Raw genomic sequence first — 27,742 nt, forward strand, 5'->3', positions numbered from 1 at the left:
TCGTACTAGTTAACAAGTACTTTTCATCTGAGTCCGAGTAGTTGTCGAAAATGGGGGGCCCCCCGACAGGCGGTGGCTCCCTCATCTCCGAGCTTAAGCAGATGATCTAAGTCCTCCTCCAAGTCAGAGAGGGACTGAGACCATGTAGCCTCCTCAAATCGGTTTGAGTCCGATCCAAGAAGTCTTGGTGCGGCATGAGTTGAAGTCGTGTCGAAAACGGACATCCTTTCAATCTCCCCAGCGAGATCGGGGAGCAGCACCTCATTGAGGTTGTCAACGAACTCGTCAAGGCTGCCGCATCGATAAGTGTGCTCATATTTTCTAGATTTAGTCTAGAACTTAACTAGAGCTATTCTTCAGTAGTGTCGTACCTGTCGACAGCGAGGCACCTGCAGTGATTTCATCAATCTCGAGAATCTGTAGGCTTAGTCTCTCAGAGGTGTTATGGGTATTCATAGGGGTGAGCGCACGTGCGTATTTTTTAGCATCTATGTATGTATTATGTTTTGAAAAAAGGAAAGAGTAGTGTACTGTGTGGTTGTGGTTTTAGCAAAAGAGTATACCTCTTTTTTAGAGCATCTCCAGCTAGTTTTTTAACCTCAACTTCAGTAGTGCCCTCTAGATCTCACCCTCTTCTTTTATTCTAAAGGGTGGGACCCATTTGTCAGTAGATAAGGGGCTCCCTAGAGACCGTCCAGGTATAAAGGGTGAAGGAAGAGATTTGGAGGCCTCCTCAAAATGGGGGCTCTAGCAGAAGGTCTGTTGGAGTGTGAATTTTTTATTCCACCCTCCAAAATTAAGGTAGGGGCCTATTTAGAGGGTCTGCTGGAGTCACGTTGCTTTTATAGTTTGCGTGACTGAAAGAACATATAGGCCCACTTAGTGGATTTTGGTTGATTAATGACATATGCTTGTGGAACTAATATTTTTATGAGCATGATAAGCAGGTACTACAGGTGATGGATGAAGTACTATAAGGAGATGACAACCAAAAGGAAATAAAAGGTGCAAAGCCAAGAATCATGAGGATTTAATTTGTTTATATTTTGAAATTGAGTATAGGAATGTCGTACTATCAAGATGACATGAAATATACTCGTTTTGCGTATAATAAGATGCTCAAGATGATCTAACAAACCTTTGAAAGACAGCTTTGCATTCACACAACACTTGGGTTATCTTGTGAGTGATCATGCAGAAAAGTTCGGAGTTTCTGGAGATTTTTTTGGAGTCTCCAGACATGGGGTTTTCATGGAGTATCCAGAGTCCGGATATGTGCGGAGTCTCCTCACATCTCCGGAGTCTCTGAGGGAGAGTTTCAGAGTCTCTGAAGAATTCTTTGGAGTCTCTGGAACTTAACCTTCCAACAACTATTTTTGGGTGGGTATAAATACCTCTTCACCTCCTCCACGTTTACCCCCAGACCTAACTTCACCTGCCTCCATTCCTGAGCATTTAAGAGCCCTCCTCACTCTCTCCTTTGGCTTCCAAGTAAGATTTGGTGAGGGGATTAAGAGGAAATTGAGGGGAGAGCAAGTAAGAGTGCTAGTGAGCTGATTTTATATCTCTTGAGCGCTTCATTCTTCGTCAAGCCGGTGGATTTCATGTTTGTTACTCTTGGAGCTACAAGCAGGAGCGGGCTAGGCGTCGCCTGTCGAGCACCCAAGCTTGTGGTGTGCCCCAGGACGTTTGTACAACCTCCACGTTCTAGTAAGTGACCTTAGTAACCTTGGGTTGCTAAGGGGAGGCTACATAGCTCAAGAAGTAAGTGTTCTTCTTGGTGCCTTAATGGAGACGTAGGTTCCTTATGGCGAACTAAACTTTGGGAAACAAATCGTTATGTCTTGGTGCATTTACTTTATGATTTGTTGAAGTTCTTGTTTCTTGCTAGAATTCTAGGGTTTGCTCTTGATCGACTTGTTGGAAAGGTTTTGACTGCAGGTAGTGGAAGCAAAGGGGTAGAAACAAGTCTACAAACCTTGGAAATTCCTTTAATCGATTTTTGGTTTTTGGTTGAGGTTTGGTTGGTCGAGTTTGGTTTCAACACTTTTCTCCGGAGTATCCGGACATTTCTTTGGAATCTCCGGAAGTTGTAGAGATTCCGAACTAATATGTGGAGACTACGAAAGTTACTGATAAATTTGTTTAAAGTGTTGTAAATTTTCAATTTCGACTATTCACCCCTCTCTAGTCGACACCTAGATCCTTTCAGTGATAAGATGGCCATAATCATCCGCCAACACATAAAATCGATCTTTTTGGTTTGGATCGCTCCTACAAGAGAATACAAGATAGCAGCAGTGCTAATCTTAGGGATTGGTTCATTCGAAAAAATGTTTGATGCCCTCATTCACCAACCCATGCCGGATCAACCGCTTATGCAAACCAAACACGCCCATAGTTCATCCCTAAGCCTCAGAATGAGAGTGGCACTAATTCGTATTCAGCTTCTCTGACTGGTTTTAGGGGCCATATTACTACTATACCTCATATTTCACTTTCTTTTGGGTACATATATATATATATATATACATCCCCTGCGGAGTTAAAACTATACCTATAATGGTATTCCTAACTGTGAACATCCTAGAACAAGCTTCACTAATTAGCAAATTAGCAAGGATTATTCTACATCCATCTTTTTAATAATACTACATCTGTCCTTCGATTAATAAGCTTTGCACATTGCTTAATGAGCTGAGACAGAGATGAAATGTAGCACCCGGGACTTTAGGGGTGTGTTTGGTTCGTGGGTCGAAGTGGGTTGGGATAAGTTTGACCTCATTTTAACCCGCATTTGGTTCCAATTTCGTGTGAGTTGGGTTGGTCCCTGCAGGGACTATGGCTGCGTTTGGTTCGGCGTCCACAGACCGCGTTTGCGTTCAAAACGCAGAAGTCGAACCAAACGGGGGCAAAGCCTAACAGCTTATCTCACCGCAGGCAGCGTTTTGCAGTGCAAATGGAAAAGTAGCCCACCACCTACTTTTACTGCGTTGAGGCGAAGAAAGTCGAAGAATTTACCCACCTGCCACTGGCAAGTTACGTACCGGTTCGATTCTTTTCTCCTCCCATCGTGTTTCTTCCCCAACCGAGCAGACATCACAGCGCAGCTAGGTTGGCCACCGGAGCTCAGCCCTGCCCTCATTGGTCGCCGGAGCTCGGGCGTCCCTTGCCGGCCGTCGGATCTCGACATCGCCGGTCTCTGGAGCTTCCCATCGCGTCCTCGCATCCAGGCCCTCGCCTACTCCCTCCCCGTCGTCGTTACCTGCCCAGGACCTCGCCGGCGCTACTCCTTTCCCATCACCGTGGCTTGCTCCCTTCCCCTGGTCGCCCTCACTGCCGGCTGTCGTGCTCGTTTCTGGAGGCAATGGATGGTTTGAATTGGATTCACGGTGGATTGGATTGGATTCACCGTCAGACGTGGCAATTTAGACATGCTGGCGCACGATTCTCCGCCAGGTACAGCGTGATGCAGGTGCGCCGCTGCCGCGACCAGGGACAGTAGCAGCTTCGTGCTACGAATCTAGCAAAGCGCTCGCCTTGTCTGTTTCTCCTGCGACCATGGTGGAGGCAGCTGTCTTCAAGCATACTGCCATTCTTCACCACCGAGCGCGCTCTCTCTCTGTTAAATACCAAAGAAATAGTATAATATATATTAAAAAAATTGTGTGATCTGAAGTACAATTTGATTCAAACAAATCTCATTGTTATTGTGAACTATATGAATTCGTAAAAAAACATGTTAGTCAATGTAAACATTACATTATTACGATAAATAACATATCAGGACCTCAGGGGTATTATAGACAATTTCTATTAAATCCACAGTTTCACAGCAGCTTGAACCAAACGACTTTTAGCTTTTTCACAACTGTCAGCTCACAGCAGGTTTTTCACAGCTGACAGCTCATAACAGCTTTTTTTTACAGCTCACAACTGAACCAAACCTGGTGGATGCGGGTCTGGTTGGTCGCTCCGATTCGAGGGGACCAACTCGACCCGCATGGACGCCGTTTCCTTCGTGAGCGCGTGGGAGGCGGAGCCGAGCTTTGGCGCACAGGGCGAGCGACGCGCGGGGCCGCGGCGTGGGCAGGAGGCGGGGCCATGGCGGCGCGCCCACGGGCGTGGTGAGGAGGGGGCAGCTGTGGCGGCCGAGCTCCACCGGGAGGGACGCGCGGCGCAGGTGCGGACTTCAGCGGCCGGCGCTGCGGCAAGCGTTGCGGCCGCAGGCGCGGGGGCGGGCGGCGCAACGGCCGCGCATGGGCAGCCGCGGCGGCCGAGCTCCGCCGGGAGGGGTGCACGGCGCAGGGGCGGACATCAGTGGTCAGCGTTGCGGCAAGCGCCGCGCCTGCAGGCGCGAGGGCTAGTGCCGGCAGGCAGGAGCGATGGTCGCGGTGCCGCGCGGGGGCGGGCAGGCGCGGTGGCGCATGACGTCGGGCGGCGCAGTGCCGGAGGGGAGCGGGAAGAGGCGACAGAGGTGGAAGCGGAGGAGAGGAGGGGTTCAAAGGAGGAGCTCGGCAAGTAGCCGGCGTGAAGAAGAAGAGGCGCACAGAAAAAATAGAAGAGGATGACAAGTAGGACCCGCAGACTACTGTTGCTAACGATGGCATTCATCCTATCTCTATGAATCCTCTAACCAAACAACAAATTGGTTTAGATCCAACCTCTCAACCAACTACGTGGGTTGAACCATCTCCAAACCCACATGCTTGATGTGTCATTGATCGCTTGAGGTGTCATCCAACGGTGCCCTCTAAACCGTTCTCTACCCTATATATAGAGAAGATTCCGTTCTCTATTGCTCCAGCAGCGTTCTCTAAATGGTCCTCTAAAATAGAGAACGCTACAGGTTTTCTCTATATATAGAGATTCTCTCTCCTCTTCTCTATTTTTTCTTTACGTTTTAAACACTGAATTAAATAAAAATAAAATATGTCCATAGCATTTGAGGTATGATAAATACATACGTACAAAAATTTGGAACAAAATACGTTTCTAATATCGGGTTTAATGTATAGAGAACGAGATTTAGAGAACGTTGTTGGAGAGAAATGAGATATAGAGGAGAGAATCTTGTAGAGAATTCTGTAAATGAAGGATATACAGAAGGATATAGGGAACGACGGGTTGGAGATAGGCCATAAGATTGGAATATATAACTATCATGCTTGAGGTGTCATGAGAATAGAATATATATAACTATCATATTACGTTACAAATGCTGATGCATAAGAGACCCTCGCTTTAATGCTCCAAACGCTTTAATGCTCCAAACACTTTATACCAGTTTATGCTTTTTTTCATTGCATGTACGGTTGGTGGTATGACCTAGCCCACTTCCTTAGAAGTTGATTTATTAAGATCGAAGTCTGAGTTTAAGTTCAATCACGACGACTGGAATGTCTAAATCTAATACATTCTTAAGAAAATGTAAAGAAAATAAACATAAGGTTTAAGAATGGGTTTTTTGTGCGTCTGATGTCAGCTCTTGTCATAGCTGAGGGAGGAAGTGCTGAAATGGAGCATGGAAAGTCATGGGGATAACGGAGAAGAATGATGGACAATCATGGCTCGCAAGGTAGAAGGAACGAGCAAGAAAAGTAAGGAGAACCTACTTTGCACTGCTTACAAAGACGGATTTATAGGTGATATATTTTAATATATTGTGGAATCATCGATTTTAGCACCTCTGTAACTTGGAAGAAAAAAGAATCTAAAAAGTGAATTTGTCTAGAACTATTATAATCTATATAGGATCCATCCATTTCAGCTATGAGTTATCAATTTCGACCACTATCCATTTATTTTCAATCGGGTAGTTTCGTTCTTCAATGTTTTCATGACGTCGATCTCGTATTTGTTTGTGGCAATATCATATTTGATTCCATTTTCGAGGAGAAAACGAGAAACCGAAAATAATTAAGACCTTTTCCTTCGCACGGGCCACGGCTTTTTTTTTATCGTCACGGGCCACGGCTTGGCTGGAACACAGGGCCCACACCATTCCTAGCATAGAGAGGCCATCTTCAGCGGTGACTGGTGAGGTGATCTGATCCCACCACCTGGCTGTGGGCCTTCCTCCCCGGCTCCCTCGCGCGCGCGTGCCGCTCCACCCTCCGCCGCAGCTCCGGTTCGCCGCCCTCCGGTCGCCGCCGGCCCCGGGCTTGACGCGTTGCCGCTGCGGACCGCCCTTCACCGTCGCCCTCCACGGGATCGACGCGCCGCCGCTGCAGGCCGAAGCTAGCTGCTTTTTAATTTTACAAGTCGTGCCACACGGGGTACCAACCCAACCTCCGGACCCCGATTTCACCCAGATCTCAGCACCTTCTCCGCGAGGCTGCCCCTTGTCACCGGCACGATGAGCCGCGGGCGCCGCGGCATCTTCGATGGCCTCCCCATTCCGGCCGACAAATCCGTAAGTTTCCCTTTCCCTTCGCGTCGGATGCGATGCTGAACAGTAATTGTTACCGGAAACTCTAATTTTCGTCGTCTGCGGGGCGCAGTACCTCAAGGAAGGATTGTTGCGGATCGACGAGGGGTGGGCGGCCGCGCGGTTCGACTCCCTGCCGCACGTTGTGCACATCCTCACCTCCAAGGACCGCGAGGGCGAGATCCAGTTCCTCAAAGAGCAGAGCGATCTCATTGAGGACGTCGTTGACGAGGTTGTGCACGCCTACCACCACGGCTTCAACAAGGCCATCCAGAATTACTCCCAGGTTCATTTCGGTCCGCTCACCATGAGACTTTTTCCTTGTTTTACCTGCCGAGCCCTTCAGTCGTCGTGCGAACCTTAAGTCAATACGCCATGTGGAGCTATTGGGTTTAATTTCCTTTTTCCTCTATTTGTGCTGGGGCGACAGATCCTGCGGTTATTCAGCGAATCTGCAGATAGCATTACTGGACTTAAGGGAGAGATGGCGGAGGCCAAGAAGCTGCTTGGCAGGAAGAATAATCACCTCGGCCAGCTGTGGTACCGGTCCCTCACGCTACGCCATGTCCTCTCCCTTTTGGATCAGGTCGAGGATGTTGCCAAGGTCAGTGCATAAGCTTCATTGCTTCTGATCTGTGTGCTCCTGGTGACAAGATTATGTTGTATGGGATTCGGACATTGCCTTCCATAAACTCAGAGTTAAGTTGACATGGGCAAACGTGTTATATTTATAGACATGCACTTAACTGAACTAGTGAGTTTTTAATTAGAAGCCACAATCAAATATTTTTCATTGAAAACATAAATAATGGCTTGTTTCAGCCAAGATATACACCATAGATGCTACCCTAACTGATCGATGTATAGTACAATACTTTATGAAACATGTTAAAAAATAAGTGTAGCAAAACACCTTTGCTAAACCATTTGGGACCACCTGGAACTTAAGAATTTTTACATATTTTAGAGGCAACAATTCAGTTACATTTCGATTGGGATTTTTTTTCAGAAACCAATTAGGTTAGAAAGTTTTTCTCAGAAATCAATTCGGTTAGAAACTTTTTTCTTTTTTTTTCTGAAATCAGTTGGGTTAGAAAATAGAAGCTAACTTTATGCATACAACATGTGCTATGGAAATGTCTTGCTGTAGAGCTCTGTATTGCCCTACATTTGTTTTTTTCACATAGTACATATTCTGCCTGTACTTAGTATTTGCTATCCAAATGTTGGTCATTTATGGGAAGGAAAAAAGGTCTAGTGTCTGGGTGATCGTGCATTGTGCCATTATAAATTATATGATGTTAGTAAATTTCATGCTGAAGATCTTGCCCTCCTTGGTCTTACATGATCTAAGTAGGTTAAATGTCGTAATCATGTTGTATGTGTTGGATCCACATTCTCCAAGGGTCATTGCAGAATCCAACAGTTAATGGATTACGTTTTGGTTTCCCTTCTGTTAAAGATCAGGGCAAATTCCAAAAGCTACACTATTAAAAGATTCTAAGTTGAGTTTGGTCTGTGAACTGTGAAGTACAAAGTTGTTTAATTTGACCATATATTGAGAGCAATAAATATGAATAGCGACACATTTGGATGCATTTGTTTAATTTTCCAATTAGATGAATGCAAATTCTAGGGTCAGAGAGGATGCTTGGGCCTTGAAAGCCACTTTTCTGCATAATGCATGCACTCATTGAGATGTAGGTCCTGCTTGGCTCAAGGTGAGCTGGAGTCAGATTTTGAGATTAGAAATGGGCTTGACCTTGGCTCAGCCAAAGGTTCTGATGTCCAAGCTTGGCTCAAGAAAGCTCAAAAATTTAACTTTCATGTAAAATCTTTTATAAAAGCACGACTAAAGCTTGACCTCAGCCACATATAATGCCTCATTATTTTTTCTTTCTCAAATGCACATGCCTCATCTTGATTATAATGCCTCGTACAAAAGTGTGGTGAAAGCTCAGGCTCAGCTGGAAAAGTTAGGAGGTAAACATCTGGGACAAAAATCAAGAACAAGTAGAACTATCCTCAACCAAATTATTTCAGCTTGAGTTATTTAAATCATTTGTGTTCTTCCTTCTACTTTCAACCTTAACTATATCCCAAACTTGAGGGTGTTTTTTTTGTCGACTAACGTAGTCAATATCACAGGTCCCTGCCCGAATCGAAAACTTAATGGCAGAGAAGCAGCTGTATGCTGCAGTGCAGTTGCATGTCCAATCAATGGTGATGCTAGAGCGAGAAGGCCTTCAAGCGGTTAGTTGTGACATCCAATCATAATTTGTTTTGTACTTCCTCTTTCTGAAAGTTTGGGCTAGGGTTTCTACTTATCTTATGTTTAGCTTGCACGTACCTTTTAGTTAAGATGTTCGTCTATTGTATGCTCTGCATTAATCCAACAAAATGCTGAACTGTACTTGTGCTGTAGTTGCGTTGTTCGTAGCTATGTTCAGTACAAGAAGTCAAAAGGTTCCATATTTATGTTGATATGTTTGTTTAATCATCGTCTGTGTAGGGCAAATTCATCAACTTGGACATCCACCTTAGCAAATGTCTAGGATCCAAATTTGCTGTGAAGAACATTTCACATTTGTGGTTGAGGAGCCCGTGCAGTTCCCCTTGCTGTATGGATAAATGTGCTGGGTACCTAGCTAGTCTTAGTAGTTAGAACTGATAAAAACGGTGAGGATTGCAAGTGTTGAAGTTAGTAATTTAGAAATTTTATGGACATATTTTCATTACATTGGTAAAGTTTATATCGGCACCATTTGTGGTGATTAAATAGATTTAATCATTTGCACATTTTGTTCCAAAGTGATGACGGAACATATTTTAAATGTTTTATTAGTTAAGGTCATTATTCTATGCCATTTGGGTTTAGTTGTCCTTCCGTATATGGTATGTAGCTCAAGACAACTGTGTAGATTAACATGAGCTAGCAGATATCCTTCTTATCTTCTTCCATTATAGCAATATCACACTAACAAAAATTTAAAGGTAGGTGCTCTTCAAGATGTTCGTTCTGATCTAACAAAGCTGCGAGGTGTACTATTTTACAAAATTTTGGAAGAGTTGCATGGCCATTTGTACAACAATGGAGAATATAGGTATGCTTTTATTTCTTTTGGTCTGCTTTGTTCATCTCAGTTATTTCTGTAGCCACTTCTTTTTTAGTAGTTTCATGCTTTTCTGTGGCATATCTCATACTTTCTTCATTATAATGATGTTGGCTCTGATGACTATGTGTTCTGAACTGAAAATCTCATTTTAATATGATTTCTGGATAACTCCTTTGGTAGTGGTAAATGATATATGTCAAGCAACTGACTGCTGTAATTTCACCTGCGATCAACAGTTTTTCACTTTCCAAGATTATCTCTTGCAGCTCTGTGACTTTGAGCATGGTTGACAATGAGGAAGTACCAGCTTCTACAGCTACTGGGCGCATAGTAAACAGCATGCAACCTCTTTCAAGGAGAACTAGGTCAATTAAAGGTGACAATCACATTGGTGGACTGGTGACTGCAGATGGGTTTCCAAAAACTAGTTCTGTTGATGGAGGGTATGTTCAACTTCCTCTCCTGCTTCCAAGTATTCAATGCCTTCATAAAGTAGAAAAAGATTATGCCTTTTGTTGACTTGATCCTGTGCCGGATTTCAATGGATTTCACTCTCTGGTGACTTCCCGTGCAATTGAAAGTTGAAACATTTCAAAGGTGATCAATGACCAAAAACCCACAACTTGTTATGAATATAAATGTATAGACTGGTTATATGAAAACACATTATTTGTGGCGCAAAATGATTTTATTGAATTGCAATTTTCTTAGTTCATAAAAGTATATTTTAAAATCCATGGTAAAAGTTCTCTAGTTGTTTTGTTTGCAACTAGAGTTATCTATGGAAAGTTGTCGGATACATGCCTAATGTGAACATTATTATGCTTCATAATAATGTTTATTCAAGGTGATTGATCCTCAAAACACTTCAGCTCACATCTAGCTAATCTCAGCACAATATCATGCGTACAAACAGATGCATAAAGTTATTGTAGACAAGCTATTGCATGGTCTTTGTTTCCATGAATTATGTTACAAATTTTTTTAGCATTTGAATCAGAATCAAGTAATCATAGTCCTATTCTTAAATGATATGAATACATTAACTACAATTTATGTCTTCTGATTTTTTTTATTTTTTTCAGCTCTTCATTCGATGGTCCGGATGATGATAGTAGCTTAGATATGCGTGAAACTGATGGACGCGCTCGGAAAGATTCGAAAACTATTTCTCGTGAAATCCCAATTTTTCTTTCCTGTGCTGCACCAGATGAGTTCATTGTATGCCCTTGTTTCTCAATCTATGGTGGTGTAATCTTTTCCTGTCAAATTTCCTCACTTACATTTATTTGTTTGTAATGTACCTTTAGGATTCAATGATCAAGGCAGATGCCCCCCTTAATGTGAAATACTTGAGAACACTGGTACAATGCTTATCAATGCTTGGAAAGATCGCAGCTGCAGGAGCTGTGATATGGTACTTCTCATCCTATTTGTTTTCTTTTTTTCTTACTGAATAAGCTCTGTATTTAACACAAATAGTTTTCATAGATATACTGGGCAAACTTCTTAATCCAGAGAACAAGATCATCCTTATTTATTCCTGATCCTGGAAAATATCAACAAATGATTGGATGTTTGGTAGGATTCTGACAAAAATAAAAGGGGGCATCTTACCAGAGCAAGCTGCCCTTCTTCCCACGTAAATATAATTAGACATACCTGATATGGTGGCATTTTAACCCATGACAAGAACATGTTGTTTTCTCATGTTAGAAATATTGCTTTAGAACTCCAGTTTGTTGTTTGGAGCAAGACAGCTTTGCTTGTGCTGTTTTGATTCTCACTTTAACTTTTGATTTTTTTATTAATTAGTAGCATTTTTCATGACAGCCAACGAGTACGCCCTACAATCCATGATGTTATCACTTCAAAAATTAAAGCCTATGCTGAAGAGGCTTCAAAATCCAGTACAGACAAAGCTGCAAAAAGAAATTCTGATGGGTCACATTCAGATGGACCCGTTCCCCAGTTCCAGATGCTCAAGCAGAAAACAAAGAATGGTGCATCTGTAATGGCAGCGCAACTAGTTGTCAGTCCCATTTCGCCAGCTATGGCACCTGCAGGAGATGCTCAGCATGCAGCTGGTCAACTTCTTAGAACAATATTTGAATGTCTTTTAGACATACTTGGTAGGTGCTATGTATCGGTTGGTTTGATTTCATACAAATCTGTATCTTATTAATTGAGCAAACATTAAAAATTATTCTACTTGTCAGAGAATCATATTATTGTTGGGGATCTTCTTGAAGAAAAATCAACATCAGAGGTTGACAACATAAACACACCACATATCTCAAATGGGGATCCAAGCTGGAATCCAGACTCTGAATCTTCCCAAGCTACTGGTGGTTTTAGTGTTGCATTCTCTCTGTCAGTTGTGCAGGTAGCCTTTGGTACAACTTGTCTATCATTTTTACTATGATCTGTTTTCATATTCAATCCATGGCTACTGTTTCTCTCAAATTTGATGCAACACTATGTGTCCCATTTCTGTTTTGGAATTTGGTATAATATCATGCTCTTTTATTGGAAGGGTGTAATATAACGAGTCTGTTAATCAGTATTGACAGCATGCTGTAAACTTTCTGTCCTTGTGCGATGAAATGTGTAGTCCTGCTGCTGTATATTTGAAGTCTTATACCTTCCTTTTCTCATCTGTGTTTCTTTTTGGTTAGAGCGAGTGCCAGCAACTTCTGTGTGAAATTTTGCGGGCAACTCCAGAAGCTGCTACCGCTGATGCAGCTGTCCAGACAGCTAGGCTTGCAAATAAGGACCCAGTGAAGGAAAAGAGGCAAGTATTCGCCTATCAGTGACCTACTACATATATTTTTACTTGTATATTCACAGTATCGTAAGTGAATTATTATGTAATCTCCTGAGTGTTTTACATTATTTAATGTGTGCTGAGCCTGTAGCTGCTCTCTTTTTTTCACGCTGAAAAATTCAATTTTTTGCTTGGCTTAGGTTGTTTCAGTTTGCCTGTTACCAGAAAATATAGCTCTAGCCTCTGAGTTTTCTTTTCTTTTTAACATCATTGGATGACATAACATTCTTCCTGCAGGGATGGATCGGAAGGCCTTTCTTTTGCTTTTCGCATTACTGATGCAGCAACCACAGTGCCAAATGAAGGTATGAACTAACCAGCTTACATCATCTGGACAAAATCTTGTTTCTTTTCATGCTCCTGTTGGTTGTGTCTATTGGTTATATGTTCGGCTGTTATGGATATTTTTCTGCTTTGCTTTTGTTTTTCATTTAAGCATGAGTAATGCACCTTACTTTTGCTTTTACATGGTTTTGCATACTTGCTATTGAATTTGTATTATGTCATGTATGTTTAATTCTGATCTACCACAGGTCAAGGATGGCGAAGAAATTCAAATGTGCCACAAGAAGGGTATGGAACAGCAAGTGTCATACCTGACCAAGGAATTTTCCTAGCCGCATCAGTTTACCGTCCTGTCTTTGAGGTGACCTGTCTTGGGGTTGTCTGTTGTACATGCATCTCGCAGTATGCTAAGTTCTCATGGAAATATTTTATTTTGCAGTTTATGAACAAAATAGGATCGATGTTGCCTCAAAAGTACTCGCAACTTGGGTATTGTTCCAGATCTCTTCAACTTGTATTGACTTTGAAATATACTATTCCTTTTGCCTTTGATAACCTGCAAAATTGTGTGGATCTGTTAATCATGTGCTTCTATAGTTCTATTGACCATGTTTATACTGTGGCTACCATCTAGCCAGACTACTGAATCCCACAATACAAAAAAAATAGTTGTGATCAAGCCAAGCTGCCGTACAGAATACCAAAGAACTTGCAGTGGCTTTGTGCTACTATGAACAACACTTCTTTTACTATATCGGAGGGTCTCTGGTCCAATTTTCTCAACTTGAATGAGGGTAGCTATTATTGAAATTTTTTATAAGGAATGACAATATACAAGACCGGTAGTAAGATTGGTCAAAATCTATAGGGATTATTTTTGGAGAACCAAGAGCTTGGATAAAAGCTTCCATAAGCCTAGCCAAGCTGTTTCTGGAGTTCTTCAATCGGCATAATGGATCATTTGTGCCTGTAATTTATAGCCACACTTCCATAGTTCATAGGGCTTTTTGCAAAGCACAATCCCCAGGAGGCTCTTTGATTGCTTCATTTAGTCCTTGACCCTTGTAACCTTCTCTAGACTGATATAACAATTGGAACTTAGACAGGCCATTTAAATACTCAAGGATGGCTTCATTTCCTGGAATTTCTCCTATTTTTTCATTCCAAAACTCCGTATAGCATGTAGAATGTTTGGAAACCATAACTGGAGGATCTTATTACTTGTAAAGAAGAAAGTTTGGCGGAGCTTGTTACTTGGAAGCTTATTTGTTAATTAATGTTTTTTGAATCTTGGAATAATTGTGGTCACAAGCCGGCCAAAGTTTATGTCATAATGTTGAATCAAGTTGCCACTTGCCAATGGATTGGTTAGTTGAGACTAGGACTGACTATTCTGCTGTACTGTGTTACTGCTACTAAGCTGCACATAACAGAGCAGAGAATGCCAGGACAGATTTAGATGTGGATCTGCAATTTTTACTTGGACTTGACTGAGGCCATTGGGGGCAGCAACAGAGTGCTAACCGGGTTGTTAGGTTTAGTCCCACATTGAGAATTGATAGCGGGTAGCACAACATATAAGATGGGGCAGTCCTCACCCATCAGGCTAGTCTTTTGGGTTGAGTTAGGCCCGAAGCCTTGGTTGGTTGGGCTCCGGTGGATCTTGGCCTGGTATGGCGCAGGCTCGTGGGTATAGCGGGCTAGGCCGGATTTCGCTGCGCACTTATAAGTGGTATTAGAGCCGAAGGTTAGGAAATCCAGAATATCTCCGTGGTCACATGGTGATGGGGGAGCCCGTGAACAGTCTTTGGAGGGTCACACGGATTGTGTGTGGCTGGAGAGTTGGACTCGAGGCTTGGGATAATGTCTTCCGGGAGATCATATGGGTTGCTTGTGATGGAAGAGTTGGGCCTAATGTGTGACGGGGAAGATTGTTAGGTTTAGTCCCACATTGAGAATTGATAGTGGCCAGCGGGGGAGCACAACATATAAGCTAGAGCAGCCCTCACCCATCAGGCAAGTCTTTTGAGCTGAGAGAGGCCCGAAGTCTTCGTTGGTTGGGCTCTCGTGGACTTGGGCCTGGTAGGGTGCCGGCTCGTGGGTGTAGCGGACCAGGTCGGATTCCGCTGCGCACTCTAACACGGGTGACAGGAGACTTGGGCAAGGGAGCTTTAAGGAGGTGAGGGCTTGGCAGTGAACAGCATCAGTGAAGTAGGGATGGCAGTGGGAGGAGGGAGCGATCCCAGGTTTTTCAATTTTCACCTGATGTTGCATCATGTGCTTGTGGGCTGTGGTAGATCTCAAAACCATTTGGGAGTGCTAAAGTGCAATGTCCACATTATGACCCACTGGCCTTCAAGGCCATTTGACAGCAAGGGCAAACAAGCAGCACATGTGCATCACAGGAGGATTGGTTAGCTCAGATTTGAGATACAACATTTGCTAAGATTAGATAAAGATTTGATAGCAATAGCATCTCAGTCAGCTCATGTTTGTTAGTGGTGCACACCGATTGTGATTGTAATAGGAGGCTGCTATTTTGTCTTTTGGTTTAGGCAGAAAGATGAATAAACGCATCTTGTCCTTATGTCCTTGCTCTTGTCCCTTCCCTGGCATACTTTTATGTATGTATCCCTCATTTACCTGGTGCCATTCGACTTCAACTATCGCCATCCAGCCTCGTTCATACGGATGTTTTGATGTACTAACATACATCACAGCTCCAATAAAAAAAAGCATACATCACAGCTAGGATTAACTCTCCAAGAGCCCATGTCTTTCAGTATGGTGAATAGTCATATGATTAGTCACCCAACCACACAACTAGGCCCTCAAGATAAGCCATATGCTCCAATTGGTGCTCAGTTACTGTCTGGACATAAACAATTAGTCATTGAGTTAATGGCATTTGTGCCAACTGGTGAATTTGCATCTGATCTTGCTCTCGGTCGTGTCAACTGTTGCTTATAGCAAGTGTTGGTTGACCTGCATACTATTTAATGGTTCAAGACCCAGTGGAACCTATATGATATACCAGGTAGGTGGTAGGCAGTAGTTGAAACCCAACGAGAATTACTAACAAAGATGATATAGATGTGAAAACAAGGCATTAATTTGCTTCCATTGAACCTTTGAATAAATATTGTTCTTTAGATATAAAATCAGATTTTAAGAAACCAGCACTTCTTTGTTTTTTTAGATAGTGTAAGAAACCAGCACTTCTGACTCCTAAGTAGTATGATATGAATCTGTTTCCTTTATATACATGGCAGCAAAGTTACGACTTACGACAAGCATAATGTAACTTATTCTCAATGCGAATTGACTTTATTCCCAAACAATAGTTATATGATGCTACCTAATAGAACACAAGCATGATTTGGAGCTACAAAGCATTTTATGGCCTACAGCTTTTTCTGAAAACTGATTGTTTTTGTTGTTCACCTTTTAATATGCCAGATTACAAGACCATGTTTATATTTACAATTGCTTTTAAACATGTGCAGGAGTGATGGCTTATTGGCTTTTGTAAATAACTTTTTGAAGGAGCACTTCTTGCCAGCAATATTTGTAGATTACCGAAAATGTGTTCAGCAGGCCATATCCAGTAAGTCACTAACTGTCCACCAATATATAGTGAAGTGTGATTACCCATATGTGCATGGTTATATGAAATAAAATGACTAAGCAATATTATTGCTCTTTACTTGAGAAAAGTGTACCTAGCAGTTGTGGTTGAATTGCTGATGCAATTGTTTGAGATGATGTGAACTGGAAATTACCATCAATATAAAACTGATGCTTCTGACTCGCATGAAATGGTATTTCCAATTCATGCATTTGCAATAGTACCTAGCTAATTTTTCCATCCAGAACAGTAACCTTATTAATTTGGCCATTTTACATGCATTACTACTTTTGTCCTTTATTCCAGAAGTAAATTTGACAAAACGACAACTATATGCACCTAGCTATAAAAAACTACCACTTCTAGGACCATTTTCAAAGAAGAAAGAACTATAATTATTTGTGTTCCTATGGGTCTAAATAATTGTAATCCTGTGAAACTGATCCCAAAAGTTGTAGATTTTTGAAAGTTAGGTGTGAATAATTGTAGTTTTGTGAAATCTTTTTACTCCATGAAGCATATAGTGCCAATAGTACATCACTGATGGGTTTAGGGTTTACGGAATCTGAGTGGTCCCATGTGTCATCACTGATCAAAGTAGTGGTTCGTGTACTGAGCATATGGTTCTTTGTATTTTTTTTTCTCTCTTAATGAAATGAAAAGCAGTTCTGCTTTTTCGAGTAAAAAAAAGTTTGTTGGCTACTGCGACCAGCCCCAGCCTCTAAGATTTCAGTCCAGACTTGCCGGGTAAACACACATGAAACCAGCATGTGCTGAATTGATTATTCAGCCTGATGACAGTGAGGGTGCACAGCCAGGTGAGGCAACCCATGCATGGCAAGGTGGTTGGCGGTCCACCAACGTTATTGACAGCTAGTCAAATGAAAAACTTACGCTAACTTCTCCAGATCTGCTTCCGTGCAAATTTGATTGAGCCAAGGAAGAAAGCATTATACGCAGACTTACTTGTGTAGGATCCTGATAGAGCTTCCATCCATAATGATCTGGGATATGCTGCAGAATTAAGCCATCAACCAAGTCCCTGATTTGAAGATACTCAATTATCACCTGGCCAGTGAGAGCTCCTTTGATGTCAGCCACCCATTTTTCGGTTGCTCAGGGCCTGTACCCCAGACCCCAGTATGCCGCTTCCTTTCTCTTCAGGGAATTACCTGATCCGGCATTCAGCATGCTTCTTGTGAGGGTACATTAATACCTCATTGGTTTTGGCCTGGACTCGTGTTTCCTCATGGACCCTACAATACAGTGCCGAGCTTGTTATAATCATAATAACCTGGTACCTTAACTAATCTACACAGCAGAGTATGGGATGGGTTGAACCATTATGCAAACTTGAACCATCAATTGGTTACTGGATATCAAAAAGGCCAAACACTATATCTGGCCCACAGATATATTTGTAGAATTTTTAGTGACTGCAATACTCTATATGCGAGTCAAGTTTTGAAAACATATTGATGCATATAATGATATGGTACACATGCTAAGGAAGGTGATATGTGTAAAAAAACAAGAAAAAGGAGCTAAGCGCCCGAATTGAAAGATAGATTGTTAGATTGATAGGTATGAAGAATCCAGAACCTTTGTCAATACATGTGCCATTTATTTCACATATCAGCTGGTCCATTTACGAGGTTAGTGTGGCTTAGCCATTATCAGACCTCATGTATACATGTGTTGCTTAAAACTACATGAATGGAACTTCTTTTCCTATCCTGGAGTCATTGTTGGAAATTGTTTCAAGCTTCCAAGTTATGGAAATATGTATTCTATGTTAGTTTCACTAGCATATGAATATGTTGTAACACCCCAGCCTGTCAGTAGTCTTTAGTAGTGGTGTTGTTGGCCATGTGGCCCATTGATGGTTGTGGTTGTGGTATTTCAGTACTACCTTTGAAGTTAGGTGGGTGGTAGCCCACTTATAGTCGTTGACTGTCGCTCCAAACATAGCACCTTTGTGTTGACTCTTTTAAACGATGCAAGGATGAAAGTATCGGAGAGGTGCTATGCGCTAAGCCATAAGTAGACTTTGGACGCGGGGTGTTAGATATAAGGTTGTAGCTGTACCATTAAACAGTCAATGATCTATTGCAGTAGTGTTCTGACCCTACCCATTTGTGACAAAAGGGACACTTGAGTTCCAAAACATTGTTAACCTTTAGTTATCATGGCTGGAAATTTACTATTATATATTTTCATCCTTGCATATATGTACAACTTCATTACAATACATCTTTTGACAGGCCCAGCAGCATTCAGACCACGTGTAAATGCAACCTCAGTATATGGTTCATCGGTGGAACATGGACGTCCAGTGCTACAAGGGCTTCTGGCTGTTGATATAATAGCTAAAGAGGTAGTGCCCTGAACAATTTTTTTTTACGTTTTCTTATAAATTTTGATATATTTGCTTACTTGAATCCCTTATTTTGCACTTAGGTTCTTGGATGGGTTCAATTAATGCCAAACTATGCGACTGAGCTTGTGGAGTATGTACGCACATTTTTAGAACGTACTCATGAAAGATGCCGTGCATCATATATGGAGGTATTTCAATGAACTTAAATGAATTGTGTTGCAGATCATAGGAGGTTTAACTTGGTTGAAGATTTTCTGAAAAAGATGTTTAACTTGGTTGAAGATCATAGGAGGTAGACCTTGAGACAGCCTTGAGACCTTGTAGCAAGGCAACTGAATGCTTAATTAATGAAGCAAAAAAGCAATGAACAGCAGAGAAACAGAAATTTTGAGGCACTGATGGGCAATAGGCACATAGGTAAGGAGAGAGAGATGTAAGGGGATGGCAGAGTTATGCATAGGTAAAAAGGTATAATTAAAGAGGCATGTTATCTGAACCACTACCTCCATGATATGGAACTAACCTGTCCTAATATATTTTCTTTCTGTAAGACTTACAATACAGAAAGCCAAACTTAACAAAACTGAACTGCACCTAAAACTCAAACCTTGGCTATCTCAGTCCTGATGCTGTTTGCATATGTGAATGATCATGCTGTTATTAAATGCTAATGGCTATTGTACTCTTGAACATCCAGCTCTAGCTGTCGAGTTGGTAGGTGCCCCTCATTTACTGTTCATGGTGTTTTGACTGCTTAATACATTCACTTCTCAACTTCCTTCTGGTCAAACTTGTGAAAAGGATTAAACCTTTTCAATAAGTTCTAAATATCCAGTCTGAAAACATGAAATCATAATAATTGTCTTGAAAAATACTTTCAAAGTCTCATGAGTGTTCAGCTTCTATAAATGTATTATAGTAGAAAGTAATCTCCAATATTTGAGTGTTCTCCCATTTAGCGACATAGATGTAGGAAGGCTTTTTTTTTTTCCTCGAATACTCAGGAGAGCTGTGTATCTTTGTATTAAGAGGTCCTTGGACCGGAGTGAGGGCTGCAAGAGTATCCTGTTAAAACTATTACAGAAAAAGGTGAAACATAGGACCTGACCGCACAAAAAAAAGCCTGCTAGCCTAAGCTTGCGCTACCACCCTGCCTGGGTTCAAGGCAGCAAGCCCCTTAGCCCTAGAGAACTGCCATAGGACAGAGATGTAGGAGGTATAGATTGCGTATAAATCGTGTGTTGTATTGCATTGAGCCTCGAGGGCGAATATATTGGGGTACAAGAGTTTGAGGGCAAGAAGCCTCCTCGAGATATTTCCTATACTACCAAATATACTCTAATACCCCCCCCCCCCCCCCCCCCCCAAACACATCGTAGTGGTAGCAACACGAACGAACAGACTTGAGAACAATGGAGACAAACCCCTGCAGTCGGAACACCGGTGTGAATGTTATGGCTGGAGAGGAAACCAGGAAGAGCTCACGCAGATGATAGCCCCTTAGTGCTGAAGTAGACGAGGTCGAGGTGGATGTGGTCGAAGCCGTGGAGGGCGCAGGTCCGAAGCGGCAATATAGGCGCACCAGTACACAAAATCAGCAGCCTCTTGCCAACATGATGATAGACTGTGCAGCAAAAGAGTGCAAATGCGTCTTCCTTCAGCAACATCACCGGCGGGTTCCACGAGCTTGCGGCAATTAGCGCGGACTCGGACCGAGAGCCAGCGTGACGAAGCGGACCAGCAGATGGGTAGCGCCAGCACCTGAAAAGGCGGCGACACTGGCGGTGATGGCCTGATTACGAGCATCGGCCTTGCAGCTAGGAAGACGCAGCGACAACCTCGTCCTCGGGAGTGTCGACGATGCAGCGACGACGAAATGGCAGGGCGGCGCAAACCTGATCTCTAATTGGGAAAAAAGAAACACAACAGCAAGATGAACCTTTGGGTACGGAGCCCCACGCTGCTGCGGCCAGCAGAGATGGCGGTGAAGGGGCGTGGTGGATGGGGCAGGGCGAGGTAGCCTCGATGGAGCCCGTCCGGCGATGGATCTCGACGAGGGCGCCGGCCCGAGCTGGGCGTAGCATCCCGGCAACGATGTCAACAGGCGGCCCGGCGCCCTGACCTTGTTGCTCTAATGGCCCGGCGCCCAATCGTGCGACCTCCGCAGCCTCGTGTGCACACTCAAGGCAGCTATGGTGGCGGCGCAGGAGGAGATACGGGCGGCGCTGGGTCAGATGCGCAGGAAGGTGCGACGAAGGGAGGGAGCGACGAGGCAGCCCGACGAGATCGAATCACCATGGGAGAGGTAGGTCATCTGCTGCTGCTTGACCTCGACGAGCGCGGCAGATTGGAGGGATCGGCCGTGCATCCTACGAGAGCGCTACCCCAGATGGGGATCGATCTCCCTGGGGCAGTGGAAGCTGGAAACCTAGGGTTAGAAACCTAGACTCAAGATACCATGTAGGAAGGATAGATAGTGTATAAATCGTGTGTTGTATTGCATTGAGCCTCGAGGGAGAATATATAGGTGTACAAGACTTGGAGGGCAAGAAGTCTCCCCGAGATATTTCCTATACTACCAAATATACTCTAACAATAGATATATTTTCTAAACGTAAATGTGAGATACATTATGCTGGCATATTTCAACTCTGCCAGCTTTGTTTATGATATTCCAGTAATCCTATTTCTGGCATATCTTTTTATTTCTATTTTTGAATAAAAGCCTTTGAATGTGGTTGGATTCAATTTGAAGATTGACTTCAATCGTTATCGAACCTAGTACACTATTTTCTTGTGTCACATGCAGAGTTCATGATTCTTCTATTGTATGTGAAAATTGCAGGCTGTCCTTGAAAAGCAAAGTTATATTCTCCTTTCAAGGAATGATATTGAAAGTTTAATGCGCCTGGAACCAGCAAACAATTCATTGCAAAACTCTACTAGCCAACCTGAAAACAATGTTACTGATGCAGAGGCAGCCGAAGTAGAGATTGAATTAAGTGATCTCTTATTAGATATGTGCCCAATAAAACAGGTACCTTTTATTATTTTCAAATTTGTTGAATACTTTTTCCAATTCTTTATTCCACTGATAAATTCTATATTATTTTATTTTTGAATTTCTATGATCATCCATTGGAATCGCTGACCAACCATTTGGGCATTTTTCAAGATATATCCTGCATACTTTTCTGTAAGACATTTAGGTTGTAATAGGTTAGCTACAATTTTTATTATCACAATTCTTGATTGTTTCTGCAAAACTTATTATAGTGTAGATGTAAAGATCTGGTTGATATATGTGTTACAGCCAAATATAGGAATTTATATGAGACTGTATTGTCCTAGTTTGGATCAAGCGGGCATGCTATCTTGTTCGATTATCTCTAACTAGGACTTTAAACAAGTAGATACAGCACCCTAACGGAGGTCAATAGCTGCATGTATGTACATATTATAAAATAGCATGCAATGTGATGCCTTCCAGTGACAATCTGATGTTAATTCGTAATTTATAAGATACTTCTTGCGGCTTTTGACTCTTCCGTTTGTGTGGTTGTCTATGCAGGAAAATTTGATCCATGATGACCAGAAATTGATCTTGTTAGCTTCTCTTAGTGACTCATTGGAATATCTAGCTGATTCAGTTGTAAGGTAATCCTGTTATTTACAGCATTTTTAGAGCGTATGTCCAGGAGATTTACCTATGCAATAAGGTGCTCCAGGAGATTTAAGTATCATGTCCAGCCCATTAGGGCCCATGCAAAGTAGCAGTGCCAAACCAGGTTTCCTAGGGCTGGTGGGGTACTGTTCACGCCGTACCAGGGTGGGTCCGGGACTCCGGTCTGTAGAGATTAGGTTTGATTGGTTTGAGTTGTTAGCTGTTTCCTTAATTCTAGAGATAGGTTTAGAGGTCAAGTCAGCCCATCTATATACGGATGGGGTTTGTATCCGTTTTGATTAAGCAAGAAGGATATCAATCTACTGGGGTTAGCCCCATTATCCCTGCCCTTGTGGTGCGGCTGCCGAGCATCAGCATGGTTGCGCTGCTTGGGTTCAGGGCCATCTAAAGTACGGCCATGACATTAGGCACCCCATGCACTAGCCAGCACCCAGCAGCAGTAGGAGGTAAGGAGAGATGTAGAACAAAGGAAGATCAAGAGTGAAACCAGCCAGCAAGGATAGGCACCCTTCCCCATCCCTGCTGGCTCCAGCGCTGGTTGCTGCGCAGCTCTAACTCAGTGTTCTACTTATCTTTTAGGCCAGTGCATTAGGGGCAGGGGAGTGAGGATTAAGGAGCTGGTGATGTGGAGAGAGAATGGGGAGGCAAGAGAGCAACACCGTCTAGGCCAAACTTGTTCTTTCTCATTTTTCTTTCCTTTTCACTGCTGCTGTTATTCTTCTTGCCATTGTGAAGGGGGCGGTGCACTTCAACAGTTGAGATCAAACTATACCGCTATACTGTTTACCTGCATCGCCAGTTGTAGTAACGGTTGAGAAAGTCCTGGAGGAAAGTGCAGAAACATTCTAGAAAAGGCTTCAACTAGCTGGTCATACTTGGATCATGGATCCTCTGGAAACACCATAACTCTTGTGTGTTTGATGGATCTGCTCCAAGCATTCAGACCGCGCTACAGGCCTTCAACGATGAAGCTCACTTGTGGCTAGTAGGAGGCGCTAAGGGCCTTGCTGGCCTGGGGCTAGGAAGGATCTCCTAGTGGTTTTTAGGGTCTCGGTCAGGTTCTGTTTTTCCAGTTTATTTTGTAACAGTCAGTATTAGCTTAACTTGTCCTCTCGTCACTCTGATCCAAGGTGGGGAGATGGTTTTGTAATTGGATCTTTTCCTCCTTAATACAATGATACGCAGCTCTCCTACCTATTCGAGAAAAAAAAGTAACTGTTGATTTTTACAGTGCGCTGGTTAAAGTAGTTAAGCATGGCAATTCCCTTTTGTTTTATGTTAACCAGTTGGTTGAAGTTGTAGTCAGCTGGCTAGGTGATCAGGGTTGCATAACCTGCGGTCGTAATGGAAATGGCATGTGAATGGTTCACAAATATCCTCTCTCATACCCTCTTAACTTAGTGTACAACCCTAGGCCCTTCCCAAACCTTTGTTGCTCCCTTTGTTTCATTCAGTAAAATGCTGACATGTGGGTTGCCACGCCTACTTTAATAACACTGATTGTTTTACATTAACATTGTGACACCCATTTTAGTTGCTCTAAAGTCAGAAGGCAAATTACTTTGGTTGAGTATACCCAGGTGATCCGCACTAATGGTGCATTCATGATAATGGGCCAAATTGGAGAAAAAGTGCACGCTACAGATCTCATGCAAATAATTATTAGAATCAATTTTGGCCTAAGTAAACAACTATTATCGCCGGTAGCCATCCATTTTGTTCTTGGCATCCCTAATATTCATCATGCCTGATATTTGTTGTTGCGTGAGTTTGTAATACTTTTGGGTATTGAGGAATTGCAGGCTCGGGGAATCATTCGTAAGTCCAACCACCTCAATGAGCAGAAATCACAGCCAGCATGGTCAACATGCCCGCTCATCTAGTGCAATTCCAAAAGGTCTTGCGTCTCTGGCTAATGAGTACAGAAGGCTAGCTATTGATTGTGTCAGAGTATTGAGATTGGAAATGCAACTTGAGGCGATATATCACATGCAGGTATTAGCACTAAAGCTTCTTTTGGCATCTCACTCCGTTAGATGTATTCTGTGCCAAAAAAAAGTTGATCAACATAAATTCGAACAGGAAATGACCAAAAGAGAATACATGGAAGATCAAGATGCTGAAGATCCTGATGACTTTATTATCTCCCTTACAACTCAGGTATCCACACTAGAATCGTTTATCTCCCTTGCATCAGAAGATATCTATATAGAATCATAATGTAGGACCAAGTTATGGTATATATATATATATATATATTTTTCTTGTATTCATGAATAGTAAGGGAAAGTTCTTGAGATATAGCCTTCTATTCATGAACAACAATATCTAATCAAGAAAAAACTGAGGCTTCCTTGCAGTTCTCACTTAATAGTCAATTTTGCACTGTAGTGAGGATTAGCAGATGAGTATACTAAAAGTTAAATAGGAGATTTAGGTGCCTAGGCAACCAAGTAAAATATCAATTTAATTGTAAGCTTGTTCTTCCAATGCAAACAGATCGCACGTCGGGATGAAGAAATGGCTCCTTACATCACAGAATCAAAAAGGAATTATGTATTTGGTGGGATTTCCAGTGTTGCTGCTAATGCGTCAATAAAGGTTTGTTTTTGTTTTAGCTTTGGTCGTATGTTCTTGCTATAAGGCTGTACTGTCAAATGAGATATCTTACATACATTTTCTTTGTATGTTCATTTAGGCACTCGCTCAAATGAAGTCAATCAACTTGTTAGGAGTCCAGCAAATATGCAGGAACTCGGTAGCTCTAGAACAGGTGAGCTTTTTCTATGTATCTTCTGTATATGCACTAGCTGTCCTCAGCTGCACGGCCTTTTCACAGTAAAAGGAAGAACTATATATCTAGTCACTCATGCAAATTAAATTTCTGCAGGCTCTTGCGGCCATACCCTCAATAGATAGTGAAGCAGTCCAACAGAGATTGGATCGTGTTCGAACATTCTATGAGTTATTAAATTTGCCTTTCGAGGTACATCACCTAAATTATACTTATATATTATTCTTAGTTTTCAATGTGTTTTACACTACTAGTTTTGCAGTCTTTGCTTGGATTCATCGCCGAACATGAATATTTATTTTCTGCAAAAGAGTAAGCCTGACAAATATTTTTCACTTTGCTACATCATTGTTTATTTTTTAACACTTGAACTGTATTCATTTGGATCCAAAATGTTCATTGTGCAGGTACTTGAGTGTTCTCAAGGTCAATGTGCCCGGTAGAGAGATACCTATGGATGCTGAACGACGCATCTCACAGATTTTGGGTCACTAAATCAAAACTCAGACATGATGGTGCTATGTTCGATTGAAGCTGCCTTATCTCACCTTTTTTGATATCGGATTTGGCTATCAATTGGAGCCCCACCTGTTTTTCATGGCAGTTTTTGTGTAGCTTTAGATTATATTTTTTATTTGTATTTCACGTGTAGGGACATCCTTCGTGTATGTCTTAATCAATTATCATTGATTGTAATGTAGTTCTGTACAAGATTTCCACTGTTGATTTTTTTTCTTTGTAAATGTGTTAACTATCTGGAAGCCATATTAATAATATCATCAAATTCGGTATCTTTGTATCCTGCATGCACGCACGAGTTGCCAGTTCCCAACTTTTACACTAGTAAAAATTGGGTAATCGGTTGGAAATGGTTGAATCTAATGTAAGCACGATGTCATGAAAATTTGTTCGAACACAATCAAGCGTGAATATATTATGCAACAAAATGGAGAGTATTCATTAAGGCCAAACAACTATAAAACAAAAATGTGAAGTTGAAAGCAATTTCCTGCTCCTTGGCACTAGGTTCTCAGACTTATCTAAATTTGCTTTTGGGGTTCTTCATAGATCCTCCAATGCCAACATATGGCTGCCTACAATTTGATCGGTCAAACAACTAAAATCTGCTGCTAAGTAGTGGTCCTCTCTGGTCATTGCTTCTAGGAAAAAGTTTATTTTACTTCCCTCAACAATTTACTTTGTCAACAATTTACTACCCCAAACTATTTCAATTGGTCCAATTTACCCTCTAATAAGATTTCTCTTTTTTATTTCTCCACTTACAAGTGGAATTTGAACTTTAAATTTTGCAATATAACTTATAATATATGATGCCTATGCTAGAAAAATATATTATAATTTTTTCATAAATATTTTTCATGCAGAATTGTATTTTTTTGATAAATTTCGTGTTAAATATTTTCAAATTATGAAAATAACCATGAAAAATTCTTAATATTTTTTTAACATATGACATCATGTTCTCTATCCACTCATAAAATTTGAACTTAAAATTCAATTCGTACGCGAAGAAACAAAAAAGAGAAATATCATTAGAGGATAGATTGAACTAATTGGAATTACTGGGGGGAGTAAATTAAAATTTTGCTCAAGAAGTTAAGCGGACAAAGTGAATTGTTGATGGGAGTAAAACAGACTTTTTTCTCGCTTTTACTACCCGGTAGGAATCCCACTTTTTTTAACTGTCCACTATGAATCTTACTTACAGCGGTGACTGTTGGCAGAACATCTTGTGAAAATACGAGAATCACAAATCTTATTTCAACTTTGTCTCTTCTATACTTTGTTCTTTCCTATTATTTTCCACCATTCCGTTTTCTACCTATATGCACTTCCTAAACTATGTTCTTCCCTATTATTTTTCCACCATTCGATCTTCTACCTATATGAAATTCGTTCTTATCCCGATCTCCATCATCCACATTGTCTATACTTGTGAGGCTCTCAATTAGTCCCCGTTCCCTTTGATGACCTCAGATGTGAGTGTCTTTTAACCATTGCGTTGGAGGTTGATGATGCTATGGTGACAGGTTCGATTTGTCGAGAGTGATATTTGAGAAGGTACTGCAAGGTCGGATTCTTCTCAAGATTGACTCCGGATCCTCTATAAAATTTTACGGCAAGACGAAGCCAGTCATATACTACCCTGTCACATCAAACAGAAAATAAAGCTAAGTTACTATGTCTGAGTAATGGGTACCAATTATGAATTTAACCAAGAGTGTTAGCAAATCTTTTAACCGGTGCATTACCCGATAACGGCACCAAAAATACGTGTTCGTATTTCTTATGATCACATATAAATCTGTAAGCGCACAGATACTGCCATAGTATTTTACCCGTAAGTATTTCAGGGGGTCGTATTTATATTTTCGTAGGAAAATGGACGGTTAAAGAAAATTACTAAGCTCATGATATTTACCTATTTCTAAAACACGCAATGTTTCCATCTAAAATTTTGATTTGGTCCAACACGTATCACTAACAGATGGGCCGAAGCGTATATAACGAGAATCGAACAACAACACTATGTTGTAATCTAAATAGACTCGAATACAATGTAACCTAAACGAATT

The 27,742-nt window shown here is 41.8% G+C and overlaps 1 protein-coding gene across 1 annotated transcript; it reads left to right on the forward strand.

Moving 5' to 3' along the window:
• The first annotated feature begins 6,023 nt into the window (after positions 1 to 6,023).
• On the forward strand, positions 6,024 to 25,938 carry LOC112896540 (exocyst complex component SEC8). Its single transcript, XM_025964555.1, has 26 exons — positions 6,024 to 6,415; positions 6,504 to 6,716; positions 6,861 to 7,034; positions 8,579 to 8,683; positions 9,425 to 9,534; positions 9,813 to 9,989; positions 10,632 to 10,767; positions 10,857 to 10,963; positions 11,380 to 11,678; positions 11,766 to 11,932; positions 12,225 to 12,340; positions 12,611 to 12,678; positions 12,907 to 13,019; positions 13,098 to 13,147; positions 16,165 to 16,265; positions 18,551 to 18,663; positions 18,747 to 18,854; positions 21,512 to 21,703; positions 22,238 to 22,323; positions 24,154 to 24,346; positions 24,434 to 24,511; positions 24,851 to 24,952; positions 25,050 to 25,124; positions 25,242 to 25,337; positions 25,408 to 25,457; positions 25,553 to 25,938. Exons 1-26 carry the CDS (start codon positions 6,359 to 6,361, stop codon positions 25,638 to 25,640), a joined length of 3,174 nt encoding a protein of 1,057 aa, XP_025820340.1. The 5' UTR covers positions 6,024 to 6,358; the 3' UTR covers positions 25,641 to 25,938.
• Positions 25,939 to 27,742: the final 1,804 nt, after the last annotated feature.

This window comes from Panicum hallii, chromosome 6, assembly GCF_002211085.1.
Source record: "Panicum hallii strain FIL2 chromosome 6, PHallii_v3.1, whole genome shotgun sequence".
NCBI lineage: Eukaryota > Viridiplantae > Streptophyta > Magnoliopsida > Poales > Poaceae > Panicum > Panicum hallii.